General features: G+C 38.9%; 2 protein-coding genes across 3 annotated transcripts; one reads left to right on the top strand and one right to left on the bottom strand.

The window, feature by feature from the left end:
• Positions 1-1049: 1049 nt before the first annotated feature.
• LOC110175191 (interferon-induced protein 44-like) lies at positions 1050-7012 on the bottom strand. Its single transcript, XM_055149832.1, has 9 exons — positions 6991-7012; positions 6872-6901; positions 6755-6788; positions 6063-6176; positions 5584-5785; positions 4712-4864; positions 2846-3017; positions 2571-2671; positions 1050-1553 (listed from the first exon to the last, which is right to left on the bottom strand). The coding sequence occupies exons 1-9, from the start codon at positions 7010-7012 to the stop codon at positions 1392-1394; spliced, it is 990 nt and encodes a 329-aa protein (XP_055005807.1). The 3' UTR covers positions 1050-1391.
• A 3543-nt stretch (positions 7013-10555) lies between these two features.
• On the top strand, positions 10556-20301 carry LOC110175190 (uncharacterized). 2 transcript variants are annotated; one of them, XM_020941309.2, is made up of 6 exons: positions 10556-10658; positions 11131-11162; positions 11449-11524; positions 13809-13931; positions 17504-17725; positions 19793-20301. In XM_020941309.2, the coding sequence occupies exons 1-6, from the start codon at positions 10622-10624 to the stop codon at positions 20005-20007; spliced, it is 705 nt and encodes a 234-aa protein (XP_020796968.2). In that variant the 5' UTR covers positions 10556-10621; the 3' UTR covers positions 20008-20301. The 2 variants fall into 2 exon arrangements, with proteins under 2 accessions (XP_020796968.2, XP_055005809.1); XM_055149834.1 differs by having other exon boundaries at positions 10562-10658; positions 11131-11164; positions 11433-11524.
• The last annotated feature ends 1701 nt before the right edge of the window (positions 20302-22002 follow it).

Raw genomic sequence — 22002 nt, 5'->3', positions numbered from 1 at the left:
TTATTATTAAATAACTCCAAATGGTCTGTCCGCTTCTGCTGCTTCCACACATGTATTTACATATGAAAGCATTTGACCAATCACATTTCAGCTGACACTTGCTGCCAGGAAGAGTCAGAGTCAAAGAAGTGTCCCTGAGGCTTTCACAATCCGTTCTGCAGGACCTCCAACACTAAATAAATGTCCATGAAACTGCTGATTCAACCAATCCGATTTTGAGTTGGTGTCACCAGGACCTTTAGCAGCGAACGACGTCACCGGATTCAGAGCCGCTGACGGGACAGTCAGAGAGAACCAGCCAAAACAGAAAACTACATCTGGAGCGGAACGAGGACTAAATCAGGTCTAAACCAGGACTACACCAGGTCTAAACCAGGACTACATCAGGTCTAAACCAGGACTAACCTTGGACTTGAGAAAGAGCGAGAGAGCAAGAGAGAAAACCCCCGAAACAACGGAGGAGGGTGTCTGCAAAGTGCAATCGAGCGACAGTTGCACTGAGCCCCGCACGTTTAGCTGGTTTACGTTTAGTCCTTTTGTCTGCTGGTTTAGTCCACCTGGTTTACTGGTTTAGTCTGGTTTACACGCTGGTTTAGTTCACCTTTGGGTTGTCCTGGTTTAGTTCTGGTTTAGTTCTGGTTTAGTCCTGGTTTAGTTCTGGTTTAGTCCTGGTTTAGTCCTGGTTTAGTTCTGGGTTCTGGTTTAAATCCTGGTTTAGTCCTGGTTTAGTCCTGGTTTAGTCCTGGTTTAGTTCTGGTTTAATCCTGGTTTAGTCCTGGTTTAGTCCTGGTTTAGTTCTGGTTTAATCCTGGTTTAGCACCCCAGCGCTGCTCACTTCTTCTCCGTGCAGCGCACACACCCCTCACGTCTCCGTGCACGGAATCTCCACGGCTCTTTACACTGTATTTTTGTAGAATGAGATGCTTTTATAACCAGTAGTTATTGAGGAGTGGATTGTTTCAGACGGAGCACTACTGAAGGCCGAGGTGTGAAATACACACTCCACCACTGACATACAGTAAAAATAAAGTTTAACTCATAAACACATAAACAGCATTGTATATATAGTCTGTTTATTAGGCATCTTTTCTCATTTTCAGTTTCCAGTTATACTTACAGGCAACATTTATAACATTCAGAACATATCATATTTTGTTTGATATTGTTAGCTGCTATGGCAACGTTTCTAATTATTCATCATTCTGAAACTTAGGAAATTCAACTGGTCATCAGAAACAATTATGCAGTTCTCTAAAATACTATAATAGTGATGAAACAATCATCCATACAACACTTGTGCATGTGTATGAGTGTGAATGTACTTTGATATTCAGTTGTGTGTTCCCTCAGTGATAATATTGTACAACGTAAAGAAGTGAATTAATAGATGTTTATAATGTGTCGAGGTAATCGTCGGCAAAGTTGAGCATGTGTTTGAGAGCAGTCAGGATCAGGATGTCCATGTCCTCCTCATTATCCACAGTAACACTGTAGTTCTTCACTGGGAAAATGCAGTTCACAGGGATTCCCACAGTCGCACTGAATATTTCCATCTGCAAACAACACAAGTACACACATCAACACACGGCATCTTATCCTGCTGTCTACAGGACATTATACAGTAAAGACCACCACACACTGCAGGATCATTTGTCCAAACCCTGATTTGCTTCTTTCCCTGTTCTCTCTGTGACCCAACTTTGTGTGTCCATATGTGATTTTGAATCTGTTGTGCTCCTCGTGTGCCGTGTCAGTGTGACTCTGAGCTTCCATGACCAGCCAGTCCCTTCTACATTCTCTTTGAATCCAGAAGAGTCTGGAAGAGTCTGGAAGAGTCTGGAAGAGCACCATAGAGCACGAAAAACGTTCAGACACTATCCTTGCTTGCGCCTGCTGCTTCCTTCTTTATTTTGCTTTTTAATCATTTTACTTCTTCCAGCACCGGAAAATCTGCCTACTAATGACTGTCTTTAAAACCAAGACATTTTTATGTCCAGGGGAAGAAATCAACAAAACGCTGTTGGAACGATCCGACTCAAAGTCCCAATGTCTTTGTAGAACAAAAGAGCACTTAAGTCACTTTATTTTCAGTGTGCTTCATTTGAATTGTTGAATTTAATGTGTGAACTCACTGTGTTGTCAATTATATTTGTGTAATAGAACTGGTGCAATATCTTTAATGCTTTATGGTTGTGCAGTGCACAAAAAGGACATTGTTTTCTTTTTAATCAGCTCTGACTGTTGTCTAAGTGTAGTGTGAGTTATATCGGCCTGTGCACGGGCCTCTCCACACGAGCTGTATGACAGCTGTAGTACATCCACAACACTGCTGCTCGGGTCCTGACTAGAAGTAGGAAGTAGAACCACTCCCAGTGAGTGTTTTTCACTAAAATATTAATAGTCATAGTAAAAAAAAAAAAAAAAAGCTTTTATTTGAATCTGTTTCATGATTTAAAAAAATAAGTTGCATTCTTTGGCTTTAAATGAAATCATCTAGTATTTCATAATTCAAATCCTTTTGAATTTAGTGAATCCAATAATTCAACAGAGGTGAACTACACAATACTCACCTTCTGTTTGAGGTATTTGCTCCTGAAGACATTCTTCACATCTTTTTGGACCTCCTCACACATGGCATCAATGTGTGTGGCCACAGCGACCTGAGGAATCCCTGTAAACACCAGAGCAACACACTTTTGTCAATGACATTTTAAACCTGTACCTCTATTTAAAAGTCATTGTTTCATACAGTATGCAGGCACTGAGAACAACAGAACTGAGCTCATCTTTGCTCTCTCCAATGTGTATACACACACACACACACACACACAGTTTATGGTCTTACCCAGGTCTCGAGCAGTCTCTCTGATTTCCTTCATCTTCTGAAGCACAGACGGCTTGATGTCCGGAGCATTTGCAGACAACATACAAACCAGCAGGTGCACTTTGTCATCTGCAGATGGAGTGGGGTTATAGAACTGAGTGTTGCTCTCCGACAGTGTAGAAATAGGGTTGAACTGAAACATGACAAAAAGAGTCAAAAGAACTGTACTTTTATAATTCACTATTTATTCATTTGTCGTGTCATTTCATGTAGTACAAATTAAATACCCCCCAGTTGTCACCAAGAATCAACTGAGTTTTAGTCAACGTACATCAGATTCAAGAACTTTCCTTTTCAATAGAACCTGCAACTATTGTATCATTATACTTTTTTCATGATGGACATATGTACAGCATTTAAAGGTCCTATATTACATACAATAAAGCAGGGGTGTCAAACTCATTTTGGTCCGGGGCCCTATCCAACCTACTTTGATCCCAAAGGGGCCGGAAAAAAAAAAAGGCATATAAACCCCAAAAATAGCAATAAGTTCAAATATTTGTGCAGAGAAACACAAATCTATTACAGAAATATTTTTTAATTGAAACTCTTTCTTTTACAAAATATTATAATATTATGAACAACCTGAAACTTTAAGAAAAATGCAATTTCAACACAATGTTTTAACATGAACTTGTTTGCAAATAGGAATAAGTCAGTTTTTCTTGTAAAATCCTGCACTCGGCTCCACTTTTCTCATGTTGGACGTTTTTGTGATGAGGGTGTCACGGTCAACAGTCAAAACGATCGTCCTTTAAGAGCGTTTGGAAAGAGACAAGTCTTCATTTGTGCTGCTCTGGTGGGAGGGGCCACGTACAGAGACACTGGAGACGCTGCTGTGATAAACACCACAGAAAATTACTAATACTTTAACAGAAAATATAATTAAAATATTTTAGAAGAAAAATCAGCCGAGGGTCAGATTAAAGGTCTTGGAGGGCCGTATGTTTGACACCCCTGCACTAAACTCTTCAAGCTTTAAGACATGTTAGAATTTGGTGACCTACTCAGAAACACACCTGGAGTTGTGTTTGTTTTTTCTTTTCTTTTATTATTAGTCTATCTACATCTCCAGAGCTCAAAATGGTTTGTTTCACATTGTGAAATTATAAATGATTCTAGTGAAGATGTGTGGAGTTTAATAACACAGAGGAGCACTTCCTCTATTACCAAATGACATCACAAGGTGGAACAGATTGTTTTCCTATTCGAGAGAAGAACTTGGCCAAATATACAGGAACATGTGTGAATCAAACAAAACACAACTCCAGGTCTGTTTGTGACAATGACACAATATTATAACATAAATCAAAAAATAACTTTAATTTGGCCACTCAGGGAGTTACATAATTGAACTATTCCTGGAAATATTTCTTGCTTGGCTTTCCATGCAATTAAAAATATTTATATGTGACATTATTGCCTAAACATTTTCCCCAAAATGATGGTGACCCCACACTTGTCAAAAATGTCTCTGTTGCTTTATAATCTGCTGTCGCTTCAACAAATGTCATAAACTTTCTTTCACAGAAAGATCCACTGTTAAGAACGGATTAACAATTGTCATATGGGAAGAAGGAAGAAAAGAAAGAAATGTCTTCAAACTCCACTAAGATTACTCAGATGACACACTCAAACTCTACACATCACTTCAGAGCCGTGCTACAGTTTTGCTCAACGTGCTTTGACCCTGAACTGTGCCCAGAGGACCAGACAAGGCCCAGAGTGCCTCCAGGACGAGACAGATGAATTAGTCTTTTACTTTTTGTATATTATATCCCATCCTACATATACATAATGTGTGAACAGTAACTGAATGAGTTGTACCGTGTAGCCGTCCCTCATGTGCCCCATCATGGCCAGTTTGATGTCCTCAGCTCGAGCGCCGATATCTTCACCACTCTCCAGACCCATGACGTCATTGAACACAAACGGATAGTACTCTTTATGTCCTTCTTTTCTGATGTGGTGGGTTTTGTACTGCAAGACAATAATATATCATTTAGCTGCAGCAGCGCTTAACGTAGGCGGAGCTGTGCGTACACGTACATTTTAAAGTTTCAATTCACACCAGAGCAACAGAGACGCTCCTGCTCCGCAGACTGCACATCTTCTCACTGTTTTCAGACATCACATTTTGTACTTGCTTTTTATCATTTATTTTATGTTAAAGTGTATTACGTTAGAATGTGTAATAAGTGAACAACTGCAACACAGTTGCATTTAATGGGGTTTAAATCTATTAGCACGCACATTAAACACCTCATATTTTTTTCCTTAATAAGGTAAAATCATGTATAATTAACATACATTATGAGTGTGATTAAAATCTTATGTCCATCCAGGTAATAAGGCCGATACGTTTATATGTTGATACAGAGTCCTGCACCGATGGATAAGGATAATTATTTTGACACCGCGTATTTATTTCCTGTCTTTCCCCTGCTAAAAACCTTGGAGGCGCGCCATTGACGCTGCAAAATTAGAACTCCAACCTATCTCGAGCAGCGCGTCAGCGTCAGACGCTCGTTGGACGTGCATATGACACTGTCGGTGTGAACTGTCAGACCGGTTAAAATGGAAGTCTAAAGATGCGCGTCTGCTGCTCGTGTGCTGTACTGCTGCGCTTACGTGCCGTTGTGCTTTGGTGTGAATTGAGACAGAGTTTCACATTAGAGTCCATAGATAATGTGACAAACCTTCAAAGTGAAGCTCTTGGTGCTGTCTGTGCTGGCGTTGGCTGCAGCATCAATGACTCCTCTGCCTCGGATCGCAATGCCCACAGAGTTCACAAAACTGGACTTCCCTGCCCCCACAGGCCCATACAGAAGAACACGCACATGGCTCACATCATCAGTTGGTCTGAACTCCTTCACTGCTCTCAGCAAGTCCTGTTTGCTCCTGAGATCAGACACTTTATTGTTAATGTTATAAACAAACAGATGGTGGACCCCCGTTCAGAAAAGTTTCATAATGCACATCTGTGTAATCTCAGTCATCCATAAGATCCAGAGCAAATGAAAAATTTTATTCTGTCAATCGGACAAAAGATGTGAAGGCGTCTCACAGCTCAGCCAAGCAGTTTCTTCAGTTTTGATCAGATTGCTGACAGACACTGTTTTATATCTGACTGAAGAGAGGAGCTAATTACACTCAAACTACACTGGAACTAACACACTTTCTGTTAGCACGGCCTCTGATGGGTGCTCTTATTGATTTAGGTCTGAGGATGGAGGAATAAATAGGAGTCAGATGGTGTCCTTCACTTCTGTTCAATGATGGATTGTCTTTCCTATCAAAAAAAAAAAATTTAGTTAATATGATAAACTGAGATTCAGGAGCAGGACCAGGCCTCAGCCACCCTCTCCTCTCACCAGCGAACCACAACTCACCTTGACCACGCCTCTAATTTCCCAGAAGTCTATATGTAGCAGCCTTTCCCATCATCCCAGTTTGTCTCGGCGAACTCGACCCCACCCTCCCATCCCCTATTTTGTCTTTCACTCATAAAACCCCTACAAGGGGGATCCTGTTCCGGTTGGGCCAATTGAAGATTGAGACGGAGCCCCCACCCATAGTCTCAACCCAACCATCTCTGCCCCGCGTCGTACATTATCAATAAACTTCTTCGCACTATGTTGTTGCTGGCGTGGTCCTAGCTAGTGAATGACTTTAAATCCCCTCTCAAACTAATTCTGTTCTCTGGCTCAAATCTGTACCTCACTGTCTTCAAAAGGAGTGGCCCGAGGCTTTTAGGTGGAGATGTACAGCAGACTGAGATCTATCAGACTTTTGAGTTTTTGGCACAGCCCCATGTGAGAGCATCCATTAGGGGCCTGAATGATAAATCACTCAGAAACTGCAACTCACCCCCAGTTGGCTGTCCTCCACGGCTTCTCCAACACTGCAGAGACAACATGAGGCTGACTATGACTCCTCAGTTTTAAAACAAATACATAAATGGTAATAAATAAAAGAGATTCTTACGTGGAGCTTCACGTGGAACTTCAGGTTCATCTGTAATAAAAAAAAAAAAAAAAAACAATAAGAGAAAGTTAGAACTCATTTGAAATCCATAAGTCACAAAACACAAGTGATTTTCTTACGTTTGCTCTTGGATTGTCCCATTTTCAAGATTGGATGCAATTCTCTATAAAAAACACATGATCATGAATCATGAATCATGAAGACATGATAGAATTATTCATGCATCTGCACAAAAGGCAACTGGATCAGGAGCTGAACAGGAAAAATATCTAACTGCGATTTTGGAGAAGCATTGTTATTGTGAGTAAATTTGAGATATGTGTTAATAATAGGACTCTGTTCAAAGGTCACATTTTAAACACATCCAGAAGAACTGACAAAAAGACTGAAATCTGAACTGGAAACTAATACAAGACTCACATTTCAGAAACTGTTTGTACAGATCTAAACTACAGGTTTAACAGTTTTTATGGAGATTAAGACAAGAGATTTTGTTGTTGCGATTTGATAATTGTGTTTAGTCAAATTCTGATTTCAATTCAATTGGGCTTAATCTTGGAGCCTAATGCATTTCAGAAATGCAGACACATATGAAAGGCCAGTACTTTAGTATTGATTGTGTTTCTTGCACTGAAGCTCACTCTGAGGTGACAGAGAGACATATTCAGAGTTTTAAAGGGGCTCTATCAAATTTTGTTCATGTAATAAATTAAAATTTTATTACATGAACAAAAAATTGTATAACTTTTGCCACAGTACTGATATATTAATTATATAAAATGAGACTGCTGTGGAAATGACCACTAACATAAAAGTGAAAGATCTATCTTGCAAGTTAAAGTTCATTAAAGATTAGACTGACTCCCTGTTGTCTGAGGGTACGGTTTGATTTCCTGTAATCAGTTTCCTCCAGCTTCAAGTGGGAGGAGTCTGTCTATAAAGACTCACATACACAGAGAAAACCCTCGTGCAACCCTAAAATAATCACACCTGTGATCTGTCGTCACAAAAATGTACATCTGAAAAGAATATTTATTATTTTTATGCAATACAGTGTTCAACTTTTTATATCAATGTCTTCATTTACTTCTGCCCTAATCATAATTACCAAATAATACAATATCAATTTTAACCTCTTAAATGCCATTTTTGACAACAAAAGTATCATATTATGTGCATGAAAAAAGAAAAAAAGAACATTATTTGTGTTGTAATTATCAGAGGCTGGGGATGTCATAAAATAGGGATTTTTACGTGTTTTTTAGTTTTTGCATTAAATGCTGTTTTCCCCCAAAGCCCCATCGACTTTCATTATAACTGCACATTCTTTGGTTCCACTGACAGAATACTGGGAAATCATAAATTGTGGATTTTCACAGGTTTCTCCTGTTAAAAGGTTGTATGGAGGATTTTTTTTTTTGTTTCAAGTTGTCAATGATAGCATTATAGAGGTGCAGTAGCCTTGTAATTATGATGACCAAAAAAAAGAGAATAAAAATTCATCAACTCTGGACGTGGTGGGGCTAAACATTTGCCAATAGATAACGACACTGCCTCGTTATCTGTTAGCTGACAGGCTGTCAATCAATCTCCCTACGTCTCTAGCGAAACTAAGGTGATTCTTGAAGATTCATTCCAGCGATGGCGCGACTGAAGCAGACGCAGGGTCTAAAGACTGACGCACTGGTCGCCAAATTACTCCTGGACAGGAAACTTCTGCTTATTATGAAAACGTACTTTATTTCCAAGAGCTAGTCAAACGTTTTTCAGGACACGAAAGCGATATCCTATGTCTGAAAACGTAATTTTCAAGGCAAAGAAAGAGTCCGCTTGCTGCTGCGTGTTGTAGCTAGTTCATTCGCACTGAATCTCCGCGCATCCTTCTCTGCTCCCCTTTCCTGCTCCTCTCCCCGCTGCCCGATCCGCTCTTCCCCCTGCTCCTCACTTCTCCGGGCACGGAATCTCCGCGCACCGCTCCTCTCTCCTCTCCTCTCTCCCTGCTCCGCTCTTCTCCCTGCTCCTCACTTCTCGTCCGCACACCCGCTCCCCCCGCTCCTCACTTCTCCGTCTTGCCTAACCAACACTGTAGTTAGTTGTTTACAAGTCATGTGCAGCTCACCGGCTGTAAACAAACCTGTTTGTGGCGTAAAGAGGAGGCGGGAGGAGGCGTTTCTACGTAGGAGCTGTAGGGGAGGGGGGGTGGTTTCACGCATGCGCAACATTTGAAAAAGGACAAACAGTCGCTGGATTTCTCGTTCCTTGGAAAATCCTCTATACAACCTTTAAGAAAAGGTCAGATTTGTGATTTCAGTACTGACAGAGTTTATTGCACTGAAGCTCACTCTGAGGTGGCTGACATCTCCACAAACCTGACTCATTATTTTGGGGTCTCCTCCTGCTTGTCTCCATGGAAATGCTTCATGGAATCCAGAACATACACTTTTCAATACTCGTTTTCAAATGGGTGTGAATGACAAGTGGATTAGCCAATCAGGGACACACATGATGAGTCCGTATGGAAAAAAAGAGAAAGCAAAAACTTTGCAAAATACCCCTGAAGCTTCACTACACTTTTCACACGGGACGAGCATAAACTTTCTACGAGTTACTCACTAATGAAGTCTTCTATATATTCTAGAGTATATTCTAGATTCTATAAGAGGGATAAATTTGATTTTATTTGTAAATGATACGTGACCAATGAGCTCCTTCCTTCACGTTTGGTTCTGACTTGAGAAGCAGTAGAGGGTGTGGTGACCAGACTGAAATTAATTCATATAAAAAATACACAAACATATCAGTCTGGATTTGGAAATGTTGCTTTGGCTCTAATATTCCACAGTATGGCATAAAACTTTCTATTTCCATGGAATCAAGCAGGTGAAGTGGCACCTTCTTAATGTCACATACTGTACCTTTACCCACACCATTTTACAGTTAATGAACAAATGAACTCATTCATGCAGATAGAAGTCAGGATTAAATATCTGACACTTACCTGCAGTCTGCAGTCACTGTCTTCTTTTCAACATCAACAAGAGTGACCAGAAGAAATGCAGGCAGCAGCTTTATAGAGCCCCCCCCCCCCCCCCCCCCTCCCCTCCCCCCCCCCCCCCCCCAGCCCTAATATCTTTTACTTTCACTTTTGTTCTGAGTGGACTGCAGATGCTGGGTTACGTCATTTACTTTCAGTTAACCATTTAAATACAGCATAATATTTAAAGTTAACAGCAGAAGGTTATTTCAGCTTGCATGACTGAGTGAGGATTATTTGACCCTATATTTTTTTTATGTTTTCTCATTTTTAAAATACATTTTCTCTCTCTTTTTTTGAGATCTTTACACACACACACACACACATCCTGATGACAAATGCAACTTACAGCAAAACATTCAGTTTTAAAGGGGCTGTATCAAATTTTGTTCCTGTAGTAAAGTCAAATCGATCTTTTGCTACAGTACTGATGTTGTAAAAGCAGTTCTATGTGTCAAAATGAGTCTGCTGTGGAAATGACCACTTGAAACTAAAAATGAAAGATCTTGCAAGTTAAAGTTCCTCTTTGGCTCTAAAATAAAGATGAGTCTGTCCTCCTGTTATCTGAGTGTGGTGTGATTTCTTGTAAATGCTGAGTTTCCTATCAGAGCAAAGGGGGAGGGGTGTGTCTATAAAAAGTCACACACACAGAGGCTGCACACAGAGACAGTGAGGCTCAGACGGGTGCAGGCAGCGAGCAGAATCACAGATTAACAATGGCATGTTCTTCATCCAGCCAGGTTTCATGTCAAGGTAAGGCATTTTATTGTAACATACATTTCCATTTTAAATTTCTATTCATTTTGGTGTTGGTGTAAACCTGGAGGACTCTCTGAATACTCACGACTCCCAGCACCAGCAGCTAATCACAATTACTCAATGTCTCTGCTGCTGTATATGCCGTCCCTGTACTGAAAAACATGTATGTGTCCTCCATCTGCAGGCGACTCCAGCCCAGGTTTACTTATGATTATAGGTTCTTTAATTAAAACTAAGAGCACAGGCTACATAGTTCTGTTCAGATTTGAGTACATGAGCCACATCTAAAATAAAGTCCTTCTGTCTGACTACATCATCAGTATGTGTGGATCAACCTGTTCAAAACATGTTTTCATAATATAAAGTCCACGACTGATTTGACACCTCAAACGTATGACACTGGTTCAAAACCAAGGACTGGGCTAAATTTAAATGTTTTTAAATAGTGTTTTTTCTCTTTTACCAGAAAGTAACATGGAACAACCTGAACAATCTGAAGTAAGTTGAACTTTATTTTAGCACATATAACATTATGAACTATTATTACTAATACTATTATTATTAAAGTTCTAATATGTAACTTTCGGTTGTGGAAAGTCAACTGCATGATTCCATGGAAATAGAAAGTTGAACTCATAGTTACATACTATGGCTTTAAGCAGGGCACATTGTGTGTATGTACAGTACAATGTTAAACCACCACTAACTGCATGAGATTCTTCACCACATCAAAGATCTTACACCGATAGTATGTATCTTTCTATTGGTGTTTGAATATGTGGAGATTCAACCACAAGAGGAAACAGAAGACCTCCTGAAGGAACTGAAGGACCTGGAGCCTGATGAAGACTTGCACAAGAGTATGAAAATCATCACACTTTGGTTTGTTACATTGAAATGGCACAGGTCAGGACCATAGACTGTATAAAGAAGTAAGAACTAAGTGAATGTGACGTCACCCACAGTGTTCAGCGTCGCTCAAATGAAGCTTGTGATGTTCACGGTTACACGAGCCAATCTGGAGACAGACTCTATGTTATGAAAAGGATTTTTTTGACAGACAAAATAACAAAAAATAAATAAATTCAGGATCCTGTGTCGCCGGTTAATACGCACAATTTAAGACCAAAATGACGAGGCTCACAGCTGCAGTTACAGAAAGAGGAGCCACAAGATTCTAATGTAAATCAATTGGAGCCAGGGTCAGAAGGAGCTGGAAGAACCTCTTGACGAATGTCCTATTTGGCACGTGGCAGCTAGCGCGTTAGCTATGTCCATTCATATATACAGTCTGTGGTCAGGACGAGTAGTGGTCTCCAATCAAACCAAAGTGGGTTCCATCCTTAATGTTAGTTAATGTTGCTAAAATGGCCCTGAAAGGGACGGTTAAAGTGTCACTGCCCTTCTGCTTGATTAATCAGCAAAGTCCGAGTGTAAATCACACAGATGGACAGAGAGTGTGTGATGTTTTTAAAGATGACCAAAGTCTGGTTTAAAATGACTTCAGTTGGTAGTTGATGCTGATCTGTGATAAACTGTGATAAACAGACTGGGTCTGTTGGGTTTTAAGGTCTGATACTTACGTGGATGATTAGATCTGTTTCGGTGATCCTCTGGAGTGAGGCGAGTGGCACTGCTACAATCTGGATAAGCTGTTGATGTTTTCAACATTTCTCAGGAGTTTATCATCCAAGATGTTGGAGCATAAATGTTACCTTGCTTTTTGGATCATGGTCAGAAGTTATGGTCTCGTCCTTTGATAGATAAGGACTCAGGATGTTGGCGCAGTATTTGAGGATGCTACATACTCGCATGTTATAGGTGATGGTCTTGGCCACTGGAGGGCAGCTCGCCTTCTGTGACATTGTGTTAACCTTTGTCTCCCACTGTAAATCACAACTAATGTACAACACCAACTGCTCAGTGTGGCAGTGTGCTATGAAACCTGCGTCACATTATTCTGGGGGTTACTTACAAACAGCCTGTTACACCAACTACACTGTACTACACTGCACATTTCTCTGATCTGACCAAGAATTTTAAAACTTATACCAGGTTATTCATCTTGTTTTCAGATGTATTATCTCCTTACTGCTTCCAAGATGCTTCATTCTAGTCTAGAGGTAGATTCTTTTCAGATAACTTGTCAACTAAAATGATTCTGCTGCTTGCATAGATCATTTCACTACTTTTTAATCATTTACTGATAGTCAAATTTATGGTATAAACACTTAAATCTGACTAAGTTTTTTTTGCATATATTTAATATTCAGATTCATGTGGTTCCAGTTCTTAGATAAACTGGCTCATGTTGAGTTCTTCACATTCTCAATCTGTAGAAACTACGACTATTTGAATCTGATGCAAAAAGCACTTACCTTCTGTATGTTTTTCACAAACTAAATAGTCCATATTAACGCAAAAATAACTGAAGTATGTCTGTCGGTGTGGCCATGTTTGTTTTGGTTCATTTGGGCCTTTCACCTTTGGTTCACACAGAAACTTCAATGTGTGATTGGTGTGTCAGCCGCCTCTCAGGCCCTATCACTGCAGTGGGAGCTCACAAGATGAATTCTCATGAGTTGAATTCATAGACTGTATAAAGAAGTGAAATGAGGCTCGCATTGTTCACTGTTACACGAGTGAATCTGGAGCCAGACTCTGTTATGAATCGGATTTTTTTGATGGACAAATTAGCGAAAAAAAAATTCAGGATCCTGTGTTGTGGGTTAATACAAACATTGTAAGACCAAAATGATGAAGCTCACTGCAGCAGGTACAGAGAGACTAACATCACAGAAATCCATCTTGCTGTGCAAAGTTAGTCCTAAGTTAGACCCTTCCAACTCTCAAAACCATAGAACACACAGAGAAGCCCCACTACCAGAAAACTGCTCCAGACCATCAGCGCTCTGAGAGTAACAACAGGAAGTCCTATGGCAATGTAAATGACAAATTACAGCACAGTTCATCAAACCCAGTTCTGATCAGGGGTGGAGCCTACCTCATCTAAGGGTAAATCACAGACAGAGGGGAGTTGTGAGTGACTGGAGCTTTATAATATTAACAAAAGATGTATGAATTAATACAATGCAGCTTTAAAGTGTTGTGATATAACTGTAACATCTGTTTCTTCTCTCACAGATCTACAACAAGTGGCAGATGACTATCAACAAAACAACATACCTGCCACTAACCTGAATGAGCTAATAAAAGCCCTAAGCACCACTCTGAGACAAAAAAAATCCTCACAACCTCAACAAAAAGGTACACTTTTTACCTTTCATTTTAAAGGAAATTTGTGTGATATTGATAATGAGTGAGTTAAAAAAATACATGTGTATAAATAGTAAAGTTGTCAAAAGTATTAAAAATCAGATACTAATCAAAACTAATACTATCAAACTGAATACTTATTTGAGCAAATATTGATAGTAATCAATACTGCTCTTGAGCTGTATCGGAACAATAAGACCACGTGGTATAAAGAACATACTCAGTATCAAGTATTTCTTAGTATAGAAATGGAGTTTGATGATGTCTTTAAACCATCTGTAATTAGCTGGTCGACATGGCCATGTTGTATTCTCACATATCACCACTAGATGTCACCTATGTTACTGTCTGATAGTTACTACCATTTACATGTACACCAGGAAAACCAGATAAGTGACGTACTTCAATTTAATTTCATAGGGGCAGACTAGAAGAGGCTCTCATGCCACGGGGTAAAAAACATGCATTTACCAAGAACATTTTAGACATATGTTTGGACGTATACTTGTTTTAGATCAACAGCCACCGGAGAGTGTTTGTCTGCTCTGCTACGTGAAAGTGAAAATAAAAATGAGGGGGGGGGGACAGGTTTCACAAATGCCACTGGTAAAAAAAAAAAAAATAAAATTTTAATATAATATATATATAATATATATATATATATATATATATATATAATCAAACTTACAAATAGTAGCTTTTAAATTGTTTAGCTTTAGTGTAAATTCAAGTACAGATCAATTCAAAATAACGGTAGTTTCTTTAATATTGCTCTGTGGTCTTATATTAACCCTCAGTCACATCTTTTAAAAACAGTTACGTTGAGGGTATAGAGCACATTTTTGTGCACTGAATGTCATTTGGCTATAAAAATCTGAGGATTCATATTTTCAGACTTTTAAAAAATTTGCTCAATCATCATCTCATCTCCATATTTTAACACTTTTATGTTCAAATATTTATAACCCTTTAATTGCTGACTTTCTTTCAAGCCACTGCATTTTATACTCAAAAATCAGAAAAAGTGAAATGTCTTCCACATGCTGGATGCAAACTGGAGTTTTTTTAGTTCCACTTTAAGAGCCTGATGTGTGTCAAACTATATCAGCCATCATTGTTCCGATGCATTATTATTATTATTATTTTGGCATTGGCATATTTCATTAAAAAAATCATGAGGATATGAGGATATTAAAGCACATTTTTGTACACCTGAAATTCATTTGGCTATTTTCAGACTTTTTTTTTAATTTGCTCACCCAACATTTCACCTTTTGATTCATATTTTAAATATTTTTATTTTTATTTACATATTTTTATGTTTTGACTCTTTATTTCTCAACATTTGTCATAAAGTCACTGCATTTCACAGTTCAAATATTACAAAATGTGGATTCTTTTCAATTCAGTTGATGCAACCTGGACTTTTTAGTGCTGGTTGTTCAACCCTGGTGTATGTGAAAGATTAGTATCAACAGTTATTTATTTGCACTTATTTATTTTTTTGCAAAGTTAAATAAACACGCTGTGGGAGCTCTGTACAAAAGTGTGCTCACTGGAACCCATTCAAATCACTGTTTTGAACCTGCTCTAATAAGACATTCTAGAACATGCAGCTCCACTTTGTTTACATCTGTCTGGCTTCTAATTAATGTTCTGAGGTACTTTTTGGCTGTTTACATCATTTCTAGGATATTTAGCACAATGTAAACAAAAAGCTACTTTTCCCATTGAAGCCCACACAAAACATCATGTATGAAGCAATAGGACAAACATGTTTACACCAACATGTGTTCTTTTTATAATCATTTAAAAATAGGATTCTCTGAGCCTTTTAATAATGATAACAATGATTCATTTGAATTATAGAAGATTTTTGGAGGCATTTGGGGCATTTTATATTTCTAATCATAGATTTCATACGTCTGATGTTGTCCCTGCATGTACATAGATCTTACAATGACCTCATCAAAAACTAATGTTTACTAAAAAATACTGTCTTCCACACTCCTTAGACACTAATCCCAGAGATAGACACTTACCCAAACTAAATTGTAAGGCTTTTGGACATAATGAAATAGTCTGATATTGTCCATATAGTCAAGTACTGTATATAGAAGAGCAGCTTTAGGACGCATCTATCACACAGGTAAATTGGACTCAAATGCAACACGAGTATACAGGCAAACAAAGTCTTAGTAACAGAAAGTGTCCTCTAACAGGTAATGTATAATGGTAACTCAGACTGAACATATGACAGGAATATATTATATAAAATGTGAACGGAAATATCCTCCAAGACTGGGAAATACACTAGTAAGAAATTAACTGGAAGTAAACTCAGGAACAGGGACAACAAACAGGGAAAAACACAGAATCGCAGAAGTTGCAAACAGATCAGATTCAGGGGTAATACAGGGTTTTCAGAAATCAGGGTTCAGGTTTTCAGGAGCTTGAGAGTTCGTCTTTACAGATCTACAATCTGGCAAGGACTGAGGGAGAAGAGGGAGTATATATAGACTGGGCCTGGGCTGATTACGGAATGAGAGGCAGCTGTAGGGAAAGGAGGGAGGTGACAAAAGGAGGACCGGGATGGACTGACAAACGGAGCTGGACTGGGGAAAACAAACAAAAAGGCAGAACTGTGACAGTATCGTATGTATCTGATACTGTATCTCTGCTGGGCTTACAAATACATGGAGTAAAAGTCTGTCACTGTTCTCTGGGACTCCTGTAGCTCCACAAACACTCACTCATTCACATCCACCTGATGTCATGGAGCCCTGAGGGGAGGGGCCAGTGCCAATGCCAGTGCCAATGCCAGTGCCAATGCCAGTGCCCCACCCCAATGCAAAATTAGATACATTTACCACTTACTATATAAGGTCAGAATTACTTAATTGTTCAAAAATTATGTCACGACACTAACCTGAAGTCAGAGGTTTCAGCAAAAATACAGAAATGAGATATTACATGTTTTATACTCTGTACGAGGGCAGGTTGATAAATAGCAATTATAGTGGAAGTCAATGGTGAATTACATGTATCACCATTGACCATATAAGGTAAAATGACATCATCCTCCAAAAGATATGTCAGAACACTCATTTAAAGCCAGAGGTTTCATAAAATACATAACACTTAGATATTTCATGTTTTACACTTTGTACAATGGCTGGTTGAAAATAATGATTATAATGGAAATCAATTGAACATTTTTGTGCTGAAGGGCCCACAAAGGGACTATCTTTCCTAGAATAAATTAGAATAGGTTAAGATTGAAAAACTGATGGGAAAATGTTTAAACATTCAAAGATGCATCACTCTGCCAAAAATCTGCCCATTTGCATCAAAAATGAAGAAGTTAGACAAGAAACAAAAGTTAAAAAGGTTGGATTCTGTCCTTTTTATGTTCAAATCAGTGTCTATCTAGTTTTTAGTACATTTTGACAGCCGTGAGTAAGATAACAAAAAATTATATGCAAACTAACTTGGTTTGACTGGTTACTTTTTGACGTGTTACTGTTGTGATTAATCATAAAACAATCTTGCTTTGTTTCCAGATAATTCCTGGCGGTTGCCTGGTCATTGGTTGTCTGGACAAAAAAAAGCCAAAGTCTATGTTGAAGTAGCTGCTAAAACATTTGGTGCTGATGAAGAGATCCTGAAGAAGATCAGTGTAGAAAAGTGTTCAGATCCAGCAGACTGTGATGTGGTGCTGCTCTTCTGTCCCGTCACTACCCGTGTCGGATCAGACGTGGATGATGCCATGAGGAATATCTCAGGTAAATGTATGTTTGTAATAATGGTGTATTTATGTGTCTGCAGATCTAGACTCTAATGTACATGGATTTCAATGACATCAAAACCACATTTCAAACAGAGCTGCTAAACTGGGCAGTACCTGGAGGACTACAGAAGAGGGTGGAGTTGGGGTGGGGCTGTATAAAGAACAGTGTGATTGGTCTAACAGTGTCCCACACTTCAAACTCCGCCCCTGCAGCCTGGTGTTTGGAATCAGAAGCTCCTGGCTGTAGTCAGGGCAGTCTTTTGTGATGTCACCAACTACTGGAAAATGCAGAGGCCACTGAAGGCAGCACAAACTTAGATTTATTTTTTTTCTTTATCTGAAAGCAGCTAATTTACCTAGTTTGCACAAAAATAATGGGGGGAAAAGACTTGAAATAGTAGTCAAACCTATTAAAACACCATATACATATTTTAGTGTTTAGTTCCACTTTGAAGATGCACTATGTAACTTTTCTGCTAGAGCAAAATCACCAGCAATGGAATAAGTGTAAGACACAAGCAGGTGGCGAACCCTCCACCAGAAAACTCACATCGTGCACCTTTAATGTATAGCACTCTGAACTAAGTTCTACACATTTATCTACATGGAACAGCTCTCACTGAAAACGATGAGGAAAAGGCAGAAAGACCAGACGAATACTTGAAGCTCACTGATCAAATGTGACATTGACAACAGCAGAACAAACAGAGAAAAGCACAGACATCTTTACTGTCCACAAATCAACAAAGCACACATTTTCAGTATTTCTGCTAAAATTAGTTTAAGTGCACTGTACCTGATTTCAACTGTCTTGAAAACATGAAAAACAGATCTAGTTCATTTTAAGTGGGTGGCTCAAAGTTATTCCACTTATAAATTATAACTTAGTGCATTTCTAAACACTTTCCACAACTTTCAGAGGCCAGAGTGGAGTTTTGCAGTCACTAAGATCAACTAGCATGCTAACAGCATGCACTTTATAATTATCAGACAATAAAATGCTTCCTGCATAGATGCAGACAGTACACAGCACACCTAGTTTGAGCTCAAGAGCTGCTTCTACAATACATGCATCAAGAATCTCAGATTTCCGGTCATTGCACAATTCATACTGGGAAGGATTTTCCGAAAAAGTGAGCATCAGACCACTGTGTTTGATTTCCTGGTGGGATGCTCTTGACAAAGTCTTTTCAAGTCTTTTGAACCATATTGCTTTTGTTTCTTGTTCTGATATCGTCATCAAATAGGGATCCCGTTTGTTAAGTGAGAGGTGCAGAAGACAAACAGACTGAGCTGCACTTTCTTGTTCTTGTAGTTTTACAGCAACTTTAAATGTTGGTCTCTTTGCAGTGGAAGGTGTTTCTTGGTGAACAGCTGGTGCCTTTTGCTTTGGCATTGACTTTTTTAATTCGTAACCGAGGCTGAGTGAGGGATCGGGGTTTTGCTTTGGTGGTGCTCCACATACAAAATGTTCGCTGCAAAATTGGGATGATTTAGGCAGTCAAAGGTTTCCTTTTTCGTCTTTCCCGTGGAGCAATCCTGCCCATCACCTTCGCCTTTCACTATTGTTCAATTCCTTTGGGTAGGGAAACCGTTTGAATGGAGGTTTGTAGTCACACACATCTGATTCCCTTTTGCAGTTACGGAGTTCGCAAACACATTTCTTGAGCCATTTTCCGCTGTTAGGATCCAACAACCACACAACTAACAATGTCTGAATCCCAAAACTAAAATATGACAATATCAGAACCAGAAACAAAAGTGATATGGTTCAAAAGACTTGAAAAGATCGACTTTGTCAATAGACACATCCCACTGGGGAAATAAAACGTGGCGGTTTGATGCTCACTTTTTCAGAAAATCCTTCCCAGTATGAATTGCACAGTGACCGCAAGTCTGAGATTGTTGATGCGTGTATATATCTGTACTGGGGCAAAACCAATTCTGCTAAAACTCATGAAGGAAATATGTAATACAGGCTGTGAAAGTGTGTCCAAATTTGGATTATGATTTGGTCTTTGTTTTAGATGAAGTTATTTACTTCAATTTGTTTGTTTTTCAGGGAGAGCAAATGGGAAAAAGGTGGTTTTAGTGGTGATGCATCATTCAAGAGAAGACATTTCTCTCTCCCAATGCCAGCAGCACCCTGAACATCAGAACATCATTAAATATGTTGATGTTGTCTACCATCAAACCAAGAAAGGGTTAATAAAATGTGCAAGAAATGATAAAGCCACAAACGATTTAAAAGAATTCTGCCAGAATTTAGCAACATAAAATGAATTCATGTGGACAACCTAATGATTATATATAGACATTTTGTTATAGCAGGAGTATTAGGCAAAATGAACTTTTTGGAGCTTAGAGTTTTGACACGTTATAATGTTGTTCCCTCATCAAAAACATGCCTGAAGAGGTTTGAAACGTCATCCATGCATGTCCAATCTAGGGATCTCTCCCGAGCACCATGAACTCTCAGTATTTCATAAAAATACAATGATGCAATGTGCAGTTATGTGCAATTAAACTTACAGCATTTTCAAAATAATAAAAGTTAACACTGAGATCTGAGTTGTGTTTCAGCAGTGAATATCCCATAGAAGCACAATACCTGCTCTTAGAAGGACATTTCTGTTGATAGTACTAGTGACTAACTCATTTATTTAAAAGCGAGGAATTTGCAAGAATGTTGTATGTTGCAAATTGTGTTTACTTGTTTTTTAGTGTCATGTTCTCACAAACCACAGGAGGGCAGTAGTGTATCCTTGTGTTAACCAGTCACATCTAAATAAGAGCTAATATATTCTTCATGTAATATGTGTTAATATGTTGAATTTAAGATTTTAAGATAGTACCTGGATGAGTATTTATCAGAGTTTTGACATCAGTTAAGTGAACACCTGCATTGAACTGAATACCTGTACCTTTGTCATCAAACCAAATTACATTCAAACTAGGGATGGGCATGATTAGTCGATTAATCGATAATTGATCATTAAGAATTTCATCGATTATGTTCATTTTAATCGACAAACCGAATGTAGGTTGCTGTAGCGTGACCAACAGGGTCTGTACATGTGTCTCTGCATCAGAAGGAGCGAGACACAAACAGTGGGTCAGTCTGCAACGTACCGAAGCACAAATGTGTATTTAACGATGACTTGTACAAGAAATTCCACGCTTTCCGTTGCGTTCGGGACAAGTGGGAGTCCATGTGCACAGTGTATAAAGCAGCACATATGTTTTGGTGTCCAGTGGAAAAAAGTTTTGCCAGGTGAGAGTCGCTCAATGTCGATGACGAGTCCCAACCTCCCTCCCCCTGTACGGTGTCCTGGTTTTGACAAATGCAAATATGATCACACTAACCTGTATTCCACTGAGTCATGTCTTTTAATCCGACAGAAATTGACTGCATCAGCGACAAAAGAGCTGTAGTTTTATCTTTGCTTAGTTTATGCAAATTAGCGATGCGGTTTTAAGTTTCGTTTCTGTGAGAGTTGAACAAAACTGAATTAAACACATTATAATGTCAAACGGGCTGATGTGGGTCTAGAGTCGTTACGGTTTATATGTCGTAAAGCTGAATTTATTTATGCAGATTAGTAGTGCAGATAGTAATAATAATGATGATCATTTTAATATAAAAACATTAATGATTAATCGATAATCGATCGTTAATTCTTCCAACGATCGATTAAGAAAATTTCATCGAATGCCCATCCCACATTCAAACAGCAGAAACAACTGTGTAACTTGTGAGTAGAAAGAAGCAACATATTCTGACAGATTAAACATTTATTTGACTCAAATAAAAGTCTTGTCATCTTTTGTATTAGTCTGATCATATCGTGCAATTTAGACAAGTTTTGACAATCTATAAAAGTTACAGTGTTTTTCGGACTATAAGGCAGGCTTAAAATCCTTAAATTTTCTCAAAAATTGACACTGTGCCTTATTTATTATATCTGGTTGTGCTTAGTGACGTTGGACCAGTTTGATGTGGTACATGGCGCTCAAATTCTGTCAATGTTTAAGTACAACTTTGGTAAGCTATGAATTACACATTACAGCTACCACAGTCAGGAACCTCACGGAGTAAAGGGCAAAGTATAGTTCTCCGTCAACTCAACGCACACTGCCACCGTCGCCTTGTTGCCGCTGTCTTTCATTTATGGGTCTGCGATGAGGTGCACAGTGCTAGGAGGCGAGGATTTAAACCTGGCGTTCGTGTTTATCAGGGGTCGTGAACCTTAAATACTTAAAGAGCCATTT

The sequence above is a fragment of the Boleophthalmus pectinirostris genome, unplaced genomic scaffold (assembly GCF_026225935.1).
Source record: "Boleophthalmus pectinirostris isolate CB_2022bp ecotype Guang Dong unplaced genomic scaffold, ASM2622593v1 HiC_scaffold_1389, whole genome shotgun sequence".
Classification (NCBI taxonomy): domain Eukaryota; kingdom Metazoa; phylum Chordata; class Actinopteri; order Gobiiformes; family Gobiidae; genus Boleophthalmus; species Boleophthalmus pectinirostris.
Note: the sequence above shows the minus strand (reverse complement) of the source record. Positions and strands in the feature narration are given on the sequence as shown.